The 13,527-nt window shown below is 37.9% G+C and overlaps 1 protein-coding gene across 3 annotated transcripts in view; it reads left to right on the forward strand.

The window, feature by feature from the left end:
- The first annotated feature begins 3,497 nt into the window (after nucleotides 1-3,497).
- Nucleotides 3,498-13,527, forward strand: part of hdac11 (histone deacetylase 11) — a 46,799-nt gene continuing 36,769 nt past the window's right edge. For 2 of the 3 annotated variants that reach the window (XM_048173720.1, XM_048173721.1), the window contains exons 1-6: nucleotides 3,498-3,699; nucleotides 4,187-4,247; nucleotides 4,421-4,569; nucleotides 5,054-5,154; nucleotides 7,477-7,503; nucleotides 7,886-8,002. In XM_048173720.1, coding sequence (XP_048029677.1) covers nucleotides 4,213-4,247; nucleotides 4,421-4,569; nucleotides 5,054-5,154; nucleotides 7,477-7,503; nucleotides 7,886-8,002 — 429 coding nt within the window. In that variant the 5' untranslated portion in view covers nucleotides 3,498-3,699; nucleotides 4,187-4,212. The remainder of the gene's footprint in view (nucleotides 3,700-4,186; nucleotides 4,248-4,420; nucleotides 4,570-5,053; nucleotides 5,155-7,476; nucleotides 7,504-7,885; nucleotides 8,003-13,527) is intronic. The other variant, XM_048173722.1, reaches the window with a different exon arrangement.

A 13,527-nucleotide genomic window follows, 5' to 3' on the forward strand; every position in this document is an offset into this window, starting at 1 on the left:
GAGCACAGCAGCGGCTCCATGGAACTGATTGTCCACATCTTTGCAGTCAACAAAGGGGCACAAAGCCTGGAACATCCACTGTAAGAACCAAGCCGCAGATGATAACATGGACAGTTGCTGTCATCTCTCTTTGACTGTCGTCATGGAAACTGATCAACCGGGTATCGGAGGCCAGGTGAAGTGTATGCTTGCCTCCAGCAAGCCATCTGAAAAATGACAACAGAGTGCAACAGATGTTTTACAATCATCCTTCTCTGACAAACGCTCTAGTTAGAAATCAAAAAATAATCAATTATAAGAAAAGCTGATTGATTGCTTAAGCTGATTGATTGTCAAACTTCCATCTGCTGGAATGTTAAAATAAATGGATACAAGAAGAAATTAATGAATACAAAAAGTTTCTCAATGCTGATTCTTTCTTGAATGTATTATCATAAAAGTGGTTTGTCTTTCAGAAGAACAGGAAATGAAATCAATTTGACGAATATGCACAAGGTTTGACATCACGGATGCGGAAAAAGCCATTCGTTCTAGTGTGTTGTGAACAAACGCAAAGTTCCAGTGGAGGACAAAATTGTCTGTAAACATCAACCTAATTTTCAGTCCTAATGTTCTTCACTCAAAGTTATAGAATGGCTTCAGACAACTCAAAATGTAGACTATGGCTGTGTCCGAAATCGCCCAAATAGGGCACTATTTGAGGACACAGCCATTTGTAGGGGTGTCCGAAACCATAGTGAACGTTGAGTGCACTCATTCAATCCCACAATGCACCACAATAATGAGTATACAACTGATGTACGCTCAATGGCTAGAGAATATCTAATGCACTGTGAGAGTCATGCATCGATTGAATTCTCGCGTCTCACCACAAGATGGCGCCTGCAAATGAATCATCCATCCATCCATCCATCCATTTGTAGGCGTACCTAAAACCATAGTGGACGTTATCGAGTGCACTCATTCAATCCCACAATGCACTGCAATAACGAGTGTACAACTGATGTATGCTCAATGGCTAGAGAATACCCATAATGCACTGTGAGAGTCAAATGAATTCTCGCATCTTGGCAGAAGATGGTGCCTGCAGATGAATCATCCATCCATTTTTCAAACTGTGCTGGTCCAATGTGGGTACAGCATAATATCATACAGGTTATAGACTACTCAAAATATAGACTATGGCTGTATCTGAAATCACCCCCTATACCCTTAATTAGGGCACTATTTGAGGGCACAGCCATTTGTAGGGGTGTCCAAAACCATAGTGAACGTTATTGAGTACACTCATTCAATCCCACAATGCACCACAAAAACGAGTATACAACTGATGTACGCTCAATGGCTAGAGAATATGTGAGAGTCATGCATCGATTGAATTCTCGTGTCTCGCCACAAGATGGCGCCTGCAAATGAATCATCCATCCATCCATCCATTTGTAGGCGTACCTAAAACCATAGTGGACGTTATCGAGTGCACTCATTCAATCCCACAATGCACCGCAATAACACTGTTAGAGTCACGCACCAAATGAATTCTTGCATCTCGCCAGAAGATGCCACCCACAGATGAATCATCCGTCCATCCATTTTCCAAACTGCGCTGATCCAATGTGAGTACAGCATAATATCATAATTTCATAATATCTGGCACACTCAGTGTCCGAATTCGCTCAGTTGTTTTCATTTACTCATTCTAGTGGACTATATTATTGGGTAATGTAGGTAATAGTGAATAAGTGTAGAGGGCGATTTCAAACAGCATATTTTAATGGTTCTTTATGTGTCTTTCTGGAGTCATGTGGAAATGTATGGAATAGAGCTGTCAAAGTTTCATCAAAATGATCCCTTTGTATTCCAAAGGGGAAAAAAACAGGGTTTGAAACATGTAGGTGAGTAAAAAAATGACAGAACTTTCTTTTTTTTTCACATAAAATATTCCTTTAAGAAGGCAAACAACTTTGTTCCTTTTGTCAATTATGTTGATTGCAGAAGAATGTGCTTTCTTTTTTCAAGAAATCTCTATTCTACTAGTGGATATGCAAGAAAACTCCTAAAAGGTTTAGTCTAAATACACCATTTAACATTAATTTATAAAAGCAAGTCACTCAGTCTCAAGGACTTTAATTCTGGCTTCTGTGCACAAAGAAGTAATGGCAAATATGTGCATATTTGAATGACTCATCAAACTCTTTTTAAGGTGAATTAGAGAGAGAACGAATTCTTTGAGAGACTAAACAGGATGTCTCACATAACCAACAGAACCGTTTGATGGGGGGAGAAATGTGCAGCTTTGGAGAGAAATGCAGATGAATCAGTTTTCAGGCTGCATTATGAAGGGGTCAGGGGTGTATTAATTAAATTCACCTAAGGACCGGGTCGGTTTTCATTGCAGAGGGGGAGATATTTCTATATTCTCCGTTTCTTCAAATAAAAAAACAGACAAGTCTGAAGTCTCAATTTATGCAAAAATATTCCATTATAGAAAGAAGCTACTCAGGCCATGCCATAGGCTGCCTCAGCTTCAAAGAGCAGCCACAGTGAGACTGTACTTTGCAGGGAGTGCAAAGACCCATTACATTACATGCTAGCAGTGGGTGCCTTTAGATTACCACAGCCTGTGAAGGAATTAGGAGACTGATAAAACTGCTAGCAATGCGGGCAGGGACACACACGCTGCCGTCTATTCTCTTTTATCTATTGTACTCTCTTACGTAATGCCTGGATGACGGTTTTTACTTACGGGTTACTCTGGGCTGAAAGGAAACAGCCAGTGAGTAAGAGATACAGCTTCATCTCTGACATCGGGGTGATGACGTCATTATCACACAAGATATTTATAGTAACCACAGCCTAACTCTTGGGACAGCGGCTAGGGGATATGTTTACCCTCTGAAATAAATGAGGTGAAGTACAAGTTTCATCTTCCATAAATTATTGGAATTATTCTTACGTGCCTCAATGCATGCATAGACTAAAAATTAGACTATTCGTTTTTCTGGCAGGTCATTTCTAAATAACATCATGTTTTGGTGTCCTCAGTTGAACTGGCTCACATCAGAGATTCTCAACTGAAGGGTCTATTCTGAGAAGAAGAAAAAAAATCAAATAAAGTGCAACTAAGCATATAACCATGCATTAGACTTGTAGGGATGAGAAAAATTTAGTTATGTTTTATAATTTATAATATATTACAATTATTGTTTTTATGTTTAATGTTGTAGTAATATAATTAATATTTGATACATGATACATTTATTTATTTATAAGATTTTGTAAAGTAAAATCTGGGTTCTGAGGGGATTAAAAAAAGCAAATGATCTTTCACATTATACCATTTGAATTATTATTATTATTATTATTTATAGAGTAATATTAAATTATGAATTTCTTTCTAACGTATTCATTTAATTTAAACTAGTATAAAACTAATTTTAGAAAGTTTAGAGTTCAGCTACGTTGTTGTCATAATGACGTAGTGAGGAACGCGTGCGTAAGGAGCGCAGCAGCCCTTCAGGAAGGGAGGAACTACAAGCAGACTATATTAAACATGCGCACAATCCTCTTGTCTGCAAATGTTTAAGAGAAACAACAATAATATCCATTAAGAGGATGGTTGAATGTGTTTTGTTCATAATAAACGCCTAGACGACGAATAATTTCACCGTAGAAATAAGAGAAATATAAAATGGCTGGCAGGTGAGTCGTGCAGATTTCACATTTACAGCGATTTTTTTTTCCAAGCACGTCAAAAAAGAAAATGCCTTTGTAAAGTTGGGTCCGGCTGTATCTTGCAACGAGTATTTTACATGTCGCGTTAGGTCCATTTTGTTTATCTGTAGACTTCTGGAAGGATATTCTAAAGCGAAAATATTTCCTGCTCAGTTGCGTCTTTCAAATTCCTAGCGCGCTTGCGCTGTACGTGCAAAGCATCCTGGGATCTGTAGTTTTGCTATTGAGGACTTGTTAAAGCTTGATGCAACAAAAAGTAAATCAAATACGATGTATGCATATTATTAACCGCAATATTAATAGCAACATTGATCTTGCCATTATCATACATTTATATATAATATAAATGGCAACTATAAAAAACATTTAATGCTTACAGAATCCTTACAGAAAAAGAATCTTACACAAACAAAGTGATTATTTTGTACTTATGTTGTTGTTTTTTTGTTTCAAGCTGAAATTTGACATGCTGTGGCCACAATGTCCAAAAAAGAAGATTCAGGAGGAAAGAAAGGGTAGGTATTGTTTACAAAAAATGTTCCCAGCTGACTATGTGCTTTAATTTTCTACTACACATATGTGATGCAATATAAAGGATAATGTACATTCAGATGGTCATTGCTGTAAAAATAATCCCTGATGCTCACATGAGCATGATTATTTACATTACATATTCGTCTTTCCACAGTTCCCACCGAACTGAACTTTACGCAGAGGTCCCTGCGTCATGCCTGCCTATTGTCTATTCCCCAGAGTACAACATCACCTTCATGGGTCTGGAAAAGCTGCATCCCTTTGATGCTGGCAAATGGGGCAAGGTCATTCGGTTCTTGAAAGGTGCGCAGCACCACTGCAGGTGCAGTTTGCCATAGAGGCACTCTGACCAGTGTGTAAGGTGATCTATGAAATACAATACAAATGAAATGGGGAATCAAAGAGCTGCAAGTCAGTGCAGAAATGAAGGATGGAGGGGAGTACACTGTAGGTGGAGGGATGTAGAGAAGGATAGAGAGAGGAGCAATCAGTGAGGCAGAGATAATGAGGGAAGCTGAACTCCCCTCGGGAACAGGAGTAAGAGGATGTTGGCTTCTCAGCTGCTGCTGCTGCAAGGTCAGGGGCAAAGTGTAACTCTGGCAGCTCTTCAGATAAACTAGTCAGCAGCGCAAGCTCTTTTTCCTCATTAGTTCACTTAACGACACAGAATGTCTACACTTCCTAGAAATTTGCTGAGCTTCCACAGCTGTTTTTTTTTTTTTTCAAGTGTCAGATATTCATGTTCACATTCATTTTGCTTTCATATGATACATTGATTTGTTTCCAGAAGAGCAGTTCATCACCGATGAGATCATCGTTCCAGCCCGGGAGGCCAGCGAGGCAGATCTTCTTGTGGTTCATACTACACGTTACCTGAACAGACTCAAGGTAGAGGTGCAGTGTCTGCTGTGTCCATGGCCTGACTTGTATTTTCATCTTTTCCTGGCACCCATAATTTCATATACTGATGGCAAAAGGTTACTATAAGCAATACAAATAGTCAATTATAAAAGCAGCATTCTGATTTTCTAATCGGTTTGTCCTTTACCTCAAACTGGCTGGCAGTAACTGCAAATGTACTTATTGTAGACCTTCTATGAGATCAGTGCCAAAAGAAGAATCAATTTGAATCTATTATAGCCCCATTGTGACTGTGTGGACATTCCCTACTTTATCAAAAAGACATCTAGACTTCCTATTTCATCTCACCAGCAATGAGCCAGTGATGCACAGAGGAAGTGTACAATAGCAAATTGCACTGGATTACTCAAAGCAGGCCTTTATTTCAATCCAAATCAATCAGTTCACAGTCTTTTGCAAAGATTGCAGTCTGCCAAGAGTCTCTTATGCACCCATGAGTCAGCTGCCCTATCATGCAATCTGTGCAGTGAGGATGATTTAAAGGAGCAGTTCACACATCGATGAAAATGATGTAATTATTTACTCATCCTGGTGATGTTCCAAACCCATGAGCTCTACAATAATCAACTCAGCCAAAAACTACCGGCTGAAGTAAACTTTAAATTTTGTGTGTAAAACTGTTATGTACAATGTGTATATGTAATAAATATATATATTTTATATTATTATAACTCAAACATTTCAGTTGTAGACTCCCAATGAAAAAGTATAGAAAGTTTGTAAGTACCTTTTAATGATTCTTTAAAGGTGCCCTAGAACCAGTTTTTACAAGATGTAATATAAGTCTAAGGTGTCCCCTGAATGTGTCTGTGAAGTGTCAGCTCAAAATACCCCATAGATTTTTTTTTAATAAATTTTTTTAACTGCCTATTTTGGGGCATCATTAACTATGCACCGATTCAGGCTGCGTCCCCTTTAAATCCTCGCGCTCCCCGCCCCGAGCTCTCGACTATAATACAGTGCATTTACAAAGTTCACACAGCTAATATAACCCTCAAATGGATCTTTACAAGATGTTCGTCATGCATGCTGCATGCATGCGTCGGATCATGTGAGTATAGTATTTATTTGGATGTTTACATTTGATTCTGAATGAGTTTGATAGTGCTCCGTGGCTAAAGCTAACATTACACACTGTTGGAGAGATTTATAAAGAATGAAGTTGTATTTATGCATTATACAGACTGCAAGTGTTTAATAATGAAAATAGCGACGACTCTCTTGTCTCCGTGAATACAGTAATAACCGATGGTAACTTTAACCACATTTAACAGTACATTAGCAACATGCTAACGAAACATTTAGAAAGACAATTCACAAATATCACTAAAAATATCATGTAATCATGGATCATGTCAGTTATTATCGCTCCATCTGCCATTTTTCGCTATTGTTCTTGCTTGCTTACCTAGTCTGATGATTCAGCTGTGCACATCCAGACGTTAATACTGGCTGCCCTTGTCTAATGCCTTGAACATGGGCTGGCATATGCAAATATTGGGGGCGTACATATTAATGATCCTGACTGTTGCGTAACAGTTGGTGTTATGTTGAGATTCGTGTTTTAAACAAATGAGATTTACATAAGAAGGAGGAAGCAATGGAGTTTGAAACTCAATGTATGTCATTTCCATGTATTGAACTCTTGTTATTCAACTATGCCAAGGTAAATTCAATTTTTGATTCTAGGGCACCTTTAAAGAGGCGGTTTATAAGACTCATTTGTTCACGAATTGTATTACAGGGTGAATGTTGCAGTAACTGGTTCAAAAGAGTCATTTGGTTATGAATCCATCTAATTGCGTTGTATGTTTGAATTCACTAAAAAAATAAAAAATCAAATTAAAGGAGTCATGTGGTCGTGAATCAGACTACTACTGGTTGTGCTGTTTTTGATTCACTAAAAAGAATGAAGAGTCATTTGTTTGTGAAAACAAAGTACACCAATTGAACTGTATGTCACTGTGTGAGGCCAAAAGGACAACTGAAAAGAAAAAAAGTTGTTGTTTTGCGGTGCATGACCTTTTTTATCATACCAATTTCAACGGAGACTGTACGCTTGGATGAAATTGAACTTCTTTTGCCTTAGGGCTGTGGATTCAGTGCAGGTGTGTTGCCACTGAAAAACAATACAGGAACGCTGGCATAGAATTGAGATCATTCTAATGAAGATCACGATTAATTGTAATTAGTAAACTAATGTACTTATGAAGGCTTATCGTACAACTACTTGGTCACCCTTTAAATCGGCTCTGTGTATGTATTCTCTCTTTCCCTTAATGCATGCAGAACGCTATCTTGGAGGGCTCCAGAGAGGTATCTGAGTTCTACTGTGACCGAATCTTTTGTACTTGCTTCACACTTTTTCACTTTGTAATATGCATTAGTACAGCCTATATATCCTGCTTTAACATTTTGCCACCAGTTTGCATTTCCACTAACTTATCACCGGTATCATATATATTCCACTCCCAGAAGCTAGATTTGAAACCTGATTTACTGTCCAATCCACAATTAAATTAATTTCTGTTTTGATTTCTGATATTTACGGGATTGTTTTTTTTTTTTTTTTTGTCACAGTATCCAAGAAAAATTGTCACAATATTTTCATTATAATTTAGAAGTCATTGTAATTATAATTTAGACTCTGGTATCAGGATTGTTTACTTAATGTGCATGTGATTTCTTCTTCTCTCAGTGGTCTCTGGTAGTTGCCACCATCACAGAAATCCCACCTCTCCTGTTTCTGCCCAACTTCCTGGTGCAGCGCAAAGTTCTGAAACCTTTGCGAACGCAAACGGGAGGAACCATTATGGTAAGCTTCAAATATACATTTCACTCAGAAATGTAAGTGTGGAGATTAAAACATATAATAGGGAATTTATGTTCATACTAAACTTATTAGCTTTGCACAGTGGCACGGCTTGTGGATTCAGATTTATTAAACAGTTTCATATCATAGTTCTGCACTGTTATGTCTCTTGTCAAACACTCTTGACCTCAGGTGATTTGGGTAATCAACTCATTTGCTCAAACAGTCACACTTTTCTTGGGAGATCCATAAAAAATACTGTAATTCTTTTGGTCAAAAAAACAAGAGGAAAAAAAAAAAATCCTCAAGGAAAGTATACAGCAGTGGTTCTCAAACTTTTTTCCCAGTGGGCCGCACAATGGTCCAAGTGCAAGTCTCACGGTCCGCATATAATTTACATATGACGTCACCAATGCAAACCAATCAGATTTAATGTTATGGTATTAGCAGATAATACTATTATTATACTTAGATGTTGCACACAATAAATAACAAATAAAAACTAACTTACGGACATTAGCTTTACAATAATAATCAGTAATGCTCAATGAACACACAAACTGTATATACAATCACTTTAAGTTGCTATTTAATTCTGTATGACTTCATGACTCTCTTCAACATCATCGCAATAGTCACCAAACAATCACATAAACGCCTAAATAAGCAAATATTACTCAGCTCTTTTTACAAACAACACTGAGTGCACTGTAGGCTAATTACAATCTCTGACGATATCAAGCATTCTGTCATGTCGCAATCCCTCGCGCAGCATCGGATCCGCGAGCGCGCGCAGAGTTGGGCTCATCCAGCCGCGGGTGCGCTGATGCGGTTATTTTTACTGATTTAAAATACATCAATCAAAGACATTGAATTCACAGTTCAGTCTTTTGAAATTGTAGGTTTTGCTTATCAAGTAGGCTACTTTACTACAGAGCAAACAGGAAGGCTGCCCATCTCGCTCATTAGGCCTAACAGCAAACTGATTCTTCCATTCTTCTTACCTTTGCTGCTGATGCTGCGACTCTTCTTGTTTGCATGTGTTCCTTCATTTTATCTTCCACATTTAGTTTTTCTCCTTTAATAACAAATTTGACCATTTTGAGGCTTAAATTTACAAAATTAATGGCTACTAGGCCTATTTGAACTCTTCCTAAGCGCGCACTTGTGTTTGTTTCGTTAACTGAGTGATTGCGTCATTAGCCTACATTGGCTGATGTCTGAAAATAATAAATGCTCACCAAAATTATTTTATATGACAAATAAAGCATTATAGCTCATTTATATTTTTTTTTTAATTCACTTTAATTTAAATTTTAAAACAAAAATAAATTGTATGCTAATTTTTTTTTTTTTTTTATTGTGGTCGGCATATCGCGGGCCGCATTTACATTTGTGACGGGCCGCAGGTTGAGAACCACTGCTCCACACCCATTCAAACGCTTACTGCGCGTGAAGTGTCGCGTCGCGTCGCGCAACTCGCGCCCAATTACATCAAAAGTATATGCTCACTGGATGTCATGGCAACTGAATCACGGAGGAAAACTTTAAATATCTCGCCTTCGCTTTAATTTCGGACCATCTCCAAAAAGACATAAAACACTAAACAAATGATTTTGACATGCGTTTATCAAAGTAGGAAATCCAGACTTTTAATCCCTTACACACAATTACTGCTGTTGAAATACGAAATGGAGGCGGGTCCGGATTGAATCCCCTCCGGGTCCGGATCCGGACCGGAGTCCGGACTTTGAGAAGTGCTGGTATACAGTATTCCATTCCCTCCTAAAAATAAATCCTGAAGGATTCTGGTAGCATTTTTCTTATAGCTTCCCAACACACAGTAATATAAAACAAAAATTATATGTTTTGGAACACACAGTTTAACAGAAACCTCTTGTACACCCTGCGGTCATAGGCAGGTGCTTTGGACATAGTCAATACAGTTGGGGAATGAAAAAGTCCTGAACAATGCTGTAGCTTGCAAATGTTCATTAGATGTTTTTTATCGAAATTAGATGGATTTTTTTAGACATTTTTAGTGAATTTGGGAAGAAGGTGCTTTTTCTGCTTTAAATAGAACACAGATCAGTGGGACTATAATGATCGGCAAAAGGATAAAATTCCCCTTTAGGACATCAAAAGGAATTAAAAAAAAATCTTTCAGGGTTTTAAAGTTTTATAGCTGCCCAAGTGATTTCCTTTTATTGTCCAGCAACAATGCAATACAAATAGGGGTATGATAGATTACACGTCGCTACAAATCAAATAAAAAGGCAAAAGAAAATCCTTCAGTTTATCCAGTAGTATCTCATGTGAGATGTAACAGGGTCTTATTCCTAATGCTGTGTTTTTGTTGCAAGCGAGAAGCACAAAGAAATTCTAAAAGAAATGCTGTACATATTGCTTTTGGATTGTTTTCTGTAGGGTTTGTACAACGGCAGGTGTTATACTGCTCGGAGAATGTAATACAGTGAGTCATTATCTTGCTCAAGCTCCAGCTCCATGGAGTATTGTTCAAAGTTTTACTAGGAAATAGGAACATTTGGTGACTGAAAGTTGTTTGTGAGGGCCTAGTTTGGGCCTTTCATTGGCACAAGTTGAAATAACCTGGGGAGGAACAGCCGGTAGGAAAGGCTCTGAACATCTGTGATAGAAACGCTCTGAGAAATTTCTCACAGGTAAAACAACCGCATTAACAGCCTCTTTTGAAGCTATCATAGAAACAGACACATTACTTGCTGCTTTTCTGCTTGGGAGTTAAGCAGAAGAAAATAAAGGCTGAGAGTACTACTTTAATTCCTAATGAGTTTTCAGTGTTTTATTTCTCAGAGGAAGTTTCTGTTTTTGGATCTTAATAACCAGCTTGGATGTTTGTGCACTTGAGCCCATGACAGTTTTCTCTGTAGGAAAGGCTTTCTGATGTTTAAGTAGTTGTATTTAAATATTTTATTTGCTCAAATTTAAGCAATAAGTACACAATGAGAACACAACTGAGAATTTCTCTCACTTCCAAGACCATTTGGTATCTCTACCAAGACAAGGCAAAACAAAAAAGTGTATCACAGTGACACAATGCTTGGGTAATGGCCGGGCCAGTCTTTTTGAAACTCCAAATCAAATGAAACAGTTGCTTCCCAAAATGATTTACTGTTGATTTGAATAGAATCAAAAATTGTTGGAGAAATAGAGACTGTGTAAAGGAAACGAGAACACAGCAAAAATATATTCAATGACATTATCTACAAAACAATTGAAACATTTGCTGCATAATGTTAATTACCCCCAAAATGTATTGACTCATGATTATTTCTTTAAAAAAGTGAAAATTGAGGTTACAGAGAAGAATTTAAATAAACTGGGAGGCCATTTTTTGAGAATTTAAAGGGTTAGTTCACCCAAAAATTGTCATTAATTACGAATCTTTTGTTTTGAATCAGTGGTTTGGAGCGCGTATCAAACTGCCAGAGTCACGTGAACTATTGAAGTTTCAAAACACTAATGACGTAACGAAGCGTCGTTTACTGAAATCATGGGATTTTTGCGCTCTGAACCACTGATTCAAAACAAATGATTCGTAAAGCTTCGAAGCTTCATGAAGCAGTGTTTTGAAATCGCCCATCACTAGATATTGTTGATTAAAGTTGCTATTTTGTTATTTTTGGCACACAAAAATATTCTTGTCGCTTCGTAACATTAAGATTGAACCATTGTAGTCACATGAACTGTTTTAAATACATCTTCAGTAGCTTTCTGGGCATTGAATAAGGGAGTGTTATTGCTGGCGATGCAGGCCTCACTGAGCCATCAGATTTTATCAAAAATATCTTAATTTGTGTTCCGAAGATGAATGAAGGTCTTACGGGTGTGGAACGACATGAGGGTGAGTCATTAATGACAGAATTAATAAACTCCTTCTGAAGTGAAGCGATGTGTTTATGTAAAAAAAAAATCCATATTTAACAAGTTATGAAGTAAAATATCTAGCTTCCTCCAGACCGCCTTCCGTATTCGACTTACGAAGAAAGTGTAAACTGGCATCGCGTCAGTTACACTTTTTCCGTAAGTTGAATAGGGAAGACGTAGGACGAAGCGCAATCTTTTTGAACTGTGAGAGTTTTACACTTTCTTAGTAAGTTGAATACAGAAGGTGGTCTGGCGGAAGCTAGATATTGTACTTCATAACTTAAATATGGGTTGTTTTTTTTCACAAATGCATCGCTTCGCTTCAGAAGGACTTTATTAACCTCTCGGAGCCGCATGAAGTACGTTTATGATGGATAGATGTGGATGGAAGCACTTTCTTCAGCTCATACTCGTTGATCTCACTCACTGCCATTATAAAGCTCGAATGCGTCAGGATATTTATTAATATATCTCCGATTGTGTTCATCAGAAAGAAGAAAGTCATATACACCTAGGATGGCTTGAGGGTGAGTAAATCTTAGGGTAATTTTCATTTGAAAGTGAACTAATCCTTTAACTAAGATTAATAAATACTGTAGAAGTACTGTTCATTCTTAGTTCATGTTAACTAATGAAACCTTATTATAAAGTGTTACCATTAAAACTTAAAACAGTATTTTATCTTTTACAGATTGGCCCCAATCACTTCTATTATATAGGATGGACAAGTGGAAATGAACAATTGATATAAATGCTGTTGATTGAGCTGAACCCAGGATATTCCTTTAAGTCACGTCATTGTCAATCTTCTACCAGCAGTACCATCTTGAGGACGTCCTTCCCTAGTGCGACTTTCTATCCTCCCTGTTATTCCAGCAATGTAAAAGACTGCAGTAAATTACTTTGCAGTATGCCAGGTGTTCTCCACAGTGCATCTGCGCTCTGACAGACCGCACTGCGCGGCAGACGAACTCGCGATGAGTGTGCTCCACACGTCCCTCTCAGCCCGAGAACATAATTATACCTCCCATTGAGCCCTTCTCACGGCCTGCTAATTGACTGCCATTTCAGTCAGCAGTCGACAGGCTGGATGGAGCTGTAGTTCTGGTTCGGGGAACATGGGAGTGTGTGCGGGCCGTCCCCGTCTTAGGTAGTGCGCAAGGAAGTTCAAGGTTAGACAACATCCACTGTGTAATTGTGGGCGTTTGGGAGGAATTATCATAATGGGCAGACTCAAATCATTAATCTCTGCTCTATTGTTGTGGATTTGTTTGTTATCAGTCTTAATGTGATGATTATGAATGAGATCAGATGTGCACACTTTGTTTAGCTTTAATAGCACTGCTTCAGTTACAAATAGTGCAGTTGAGATGTAGAAAATGATTTTTGAGATGCAGAACATGGCGGTGGATGTTTATATAAATTGATGCTTTTCACACAGAGCGGTCGTGATGTCATTTAGGTAGTTTGACTAAAAATAGCATCGAATCTGAAGAGGATACATTTGGTGTGCCTCAAAAATAAGGATGGCCTAGGGCCAATGTGAATGAATGACTTCTAATTTTATGAATTAGAAGGCATTGCTAGTTCACAAATTTGTGTTCACTATATACTGATACACT

This window comes from Megalobrama amblycephala, linkage group LG21, assembly GCF_018812025.1.
Source record: "Megalobrama amblycephala isolate DHTTF-2021 linkage group LG21, ASM1881202v1, whole genome shotgun sequence".
Classification (NCBI taxonomy): Eukaryota; Metazoa; Chordata; class Actinopteri; order Cypriniformes; family Xenocyprididae; genus Megalobrama; species Megalobrama amblycephala.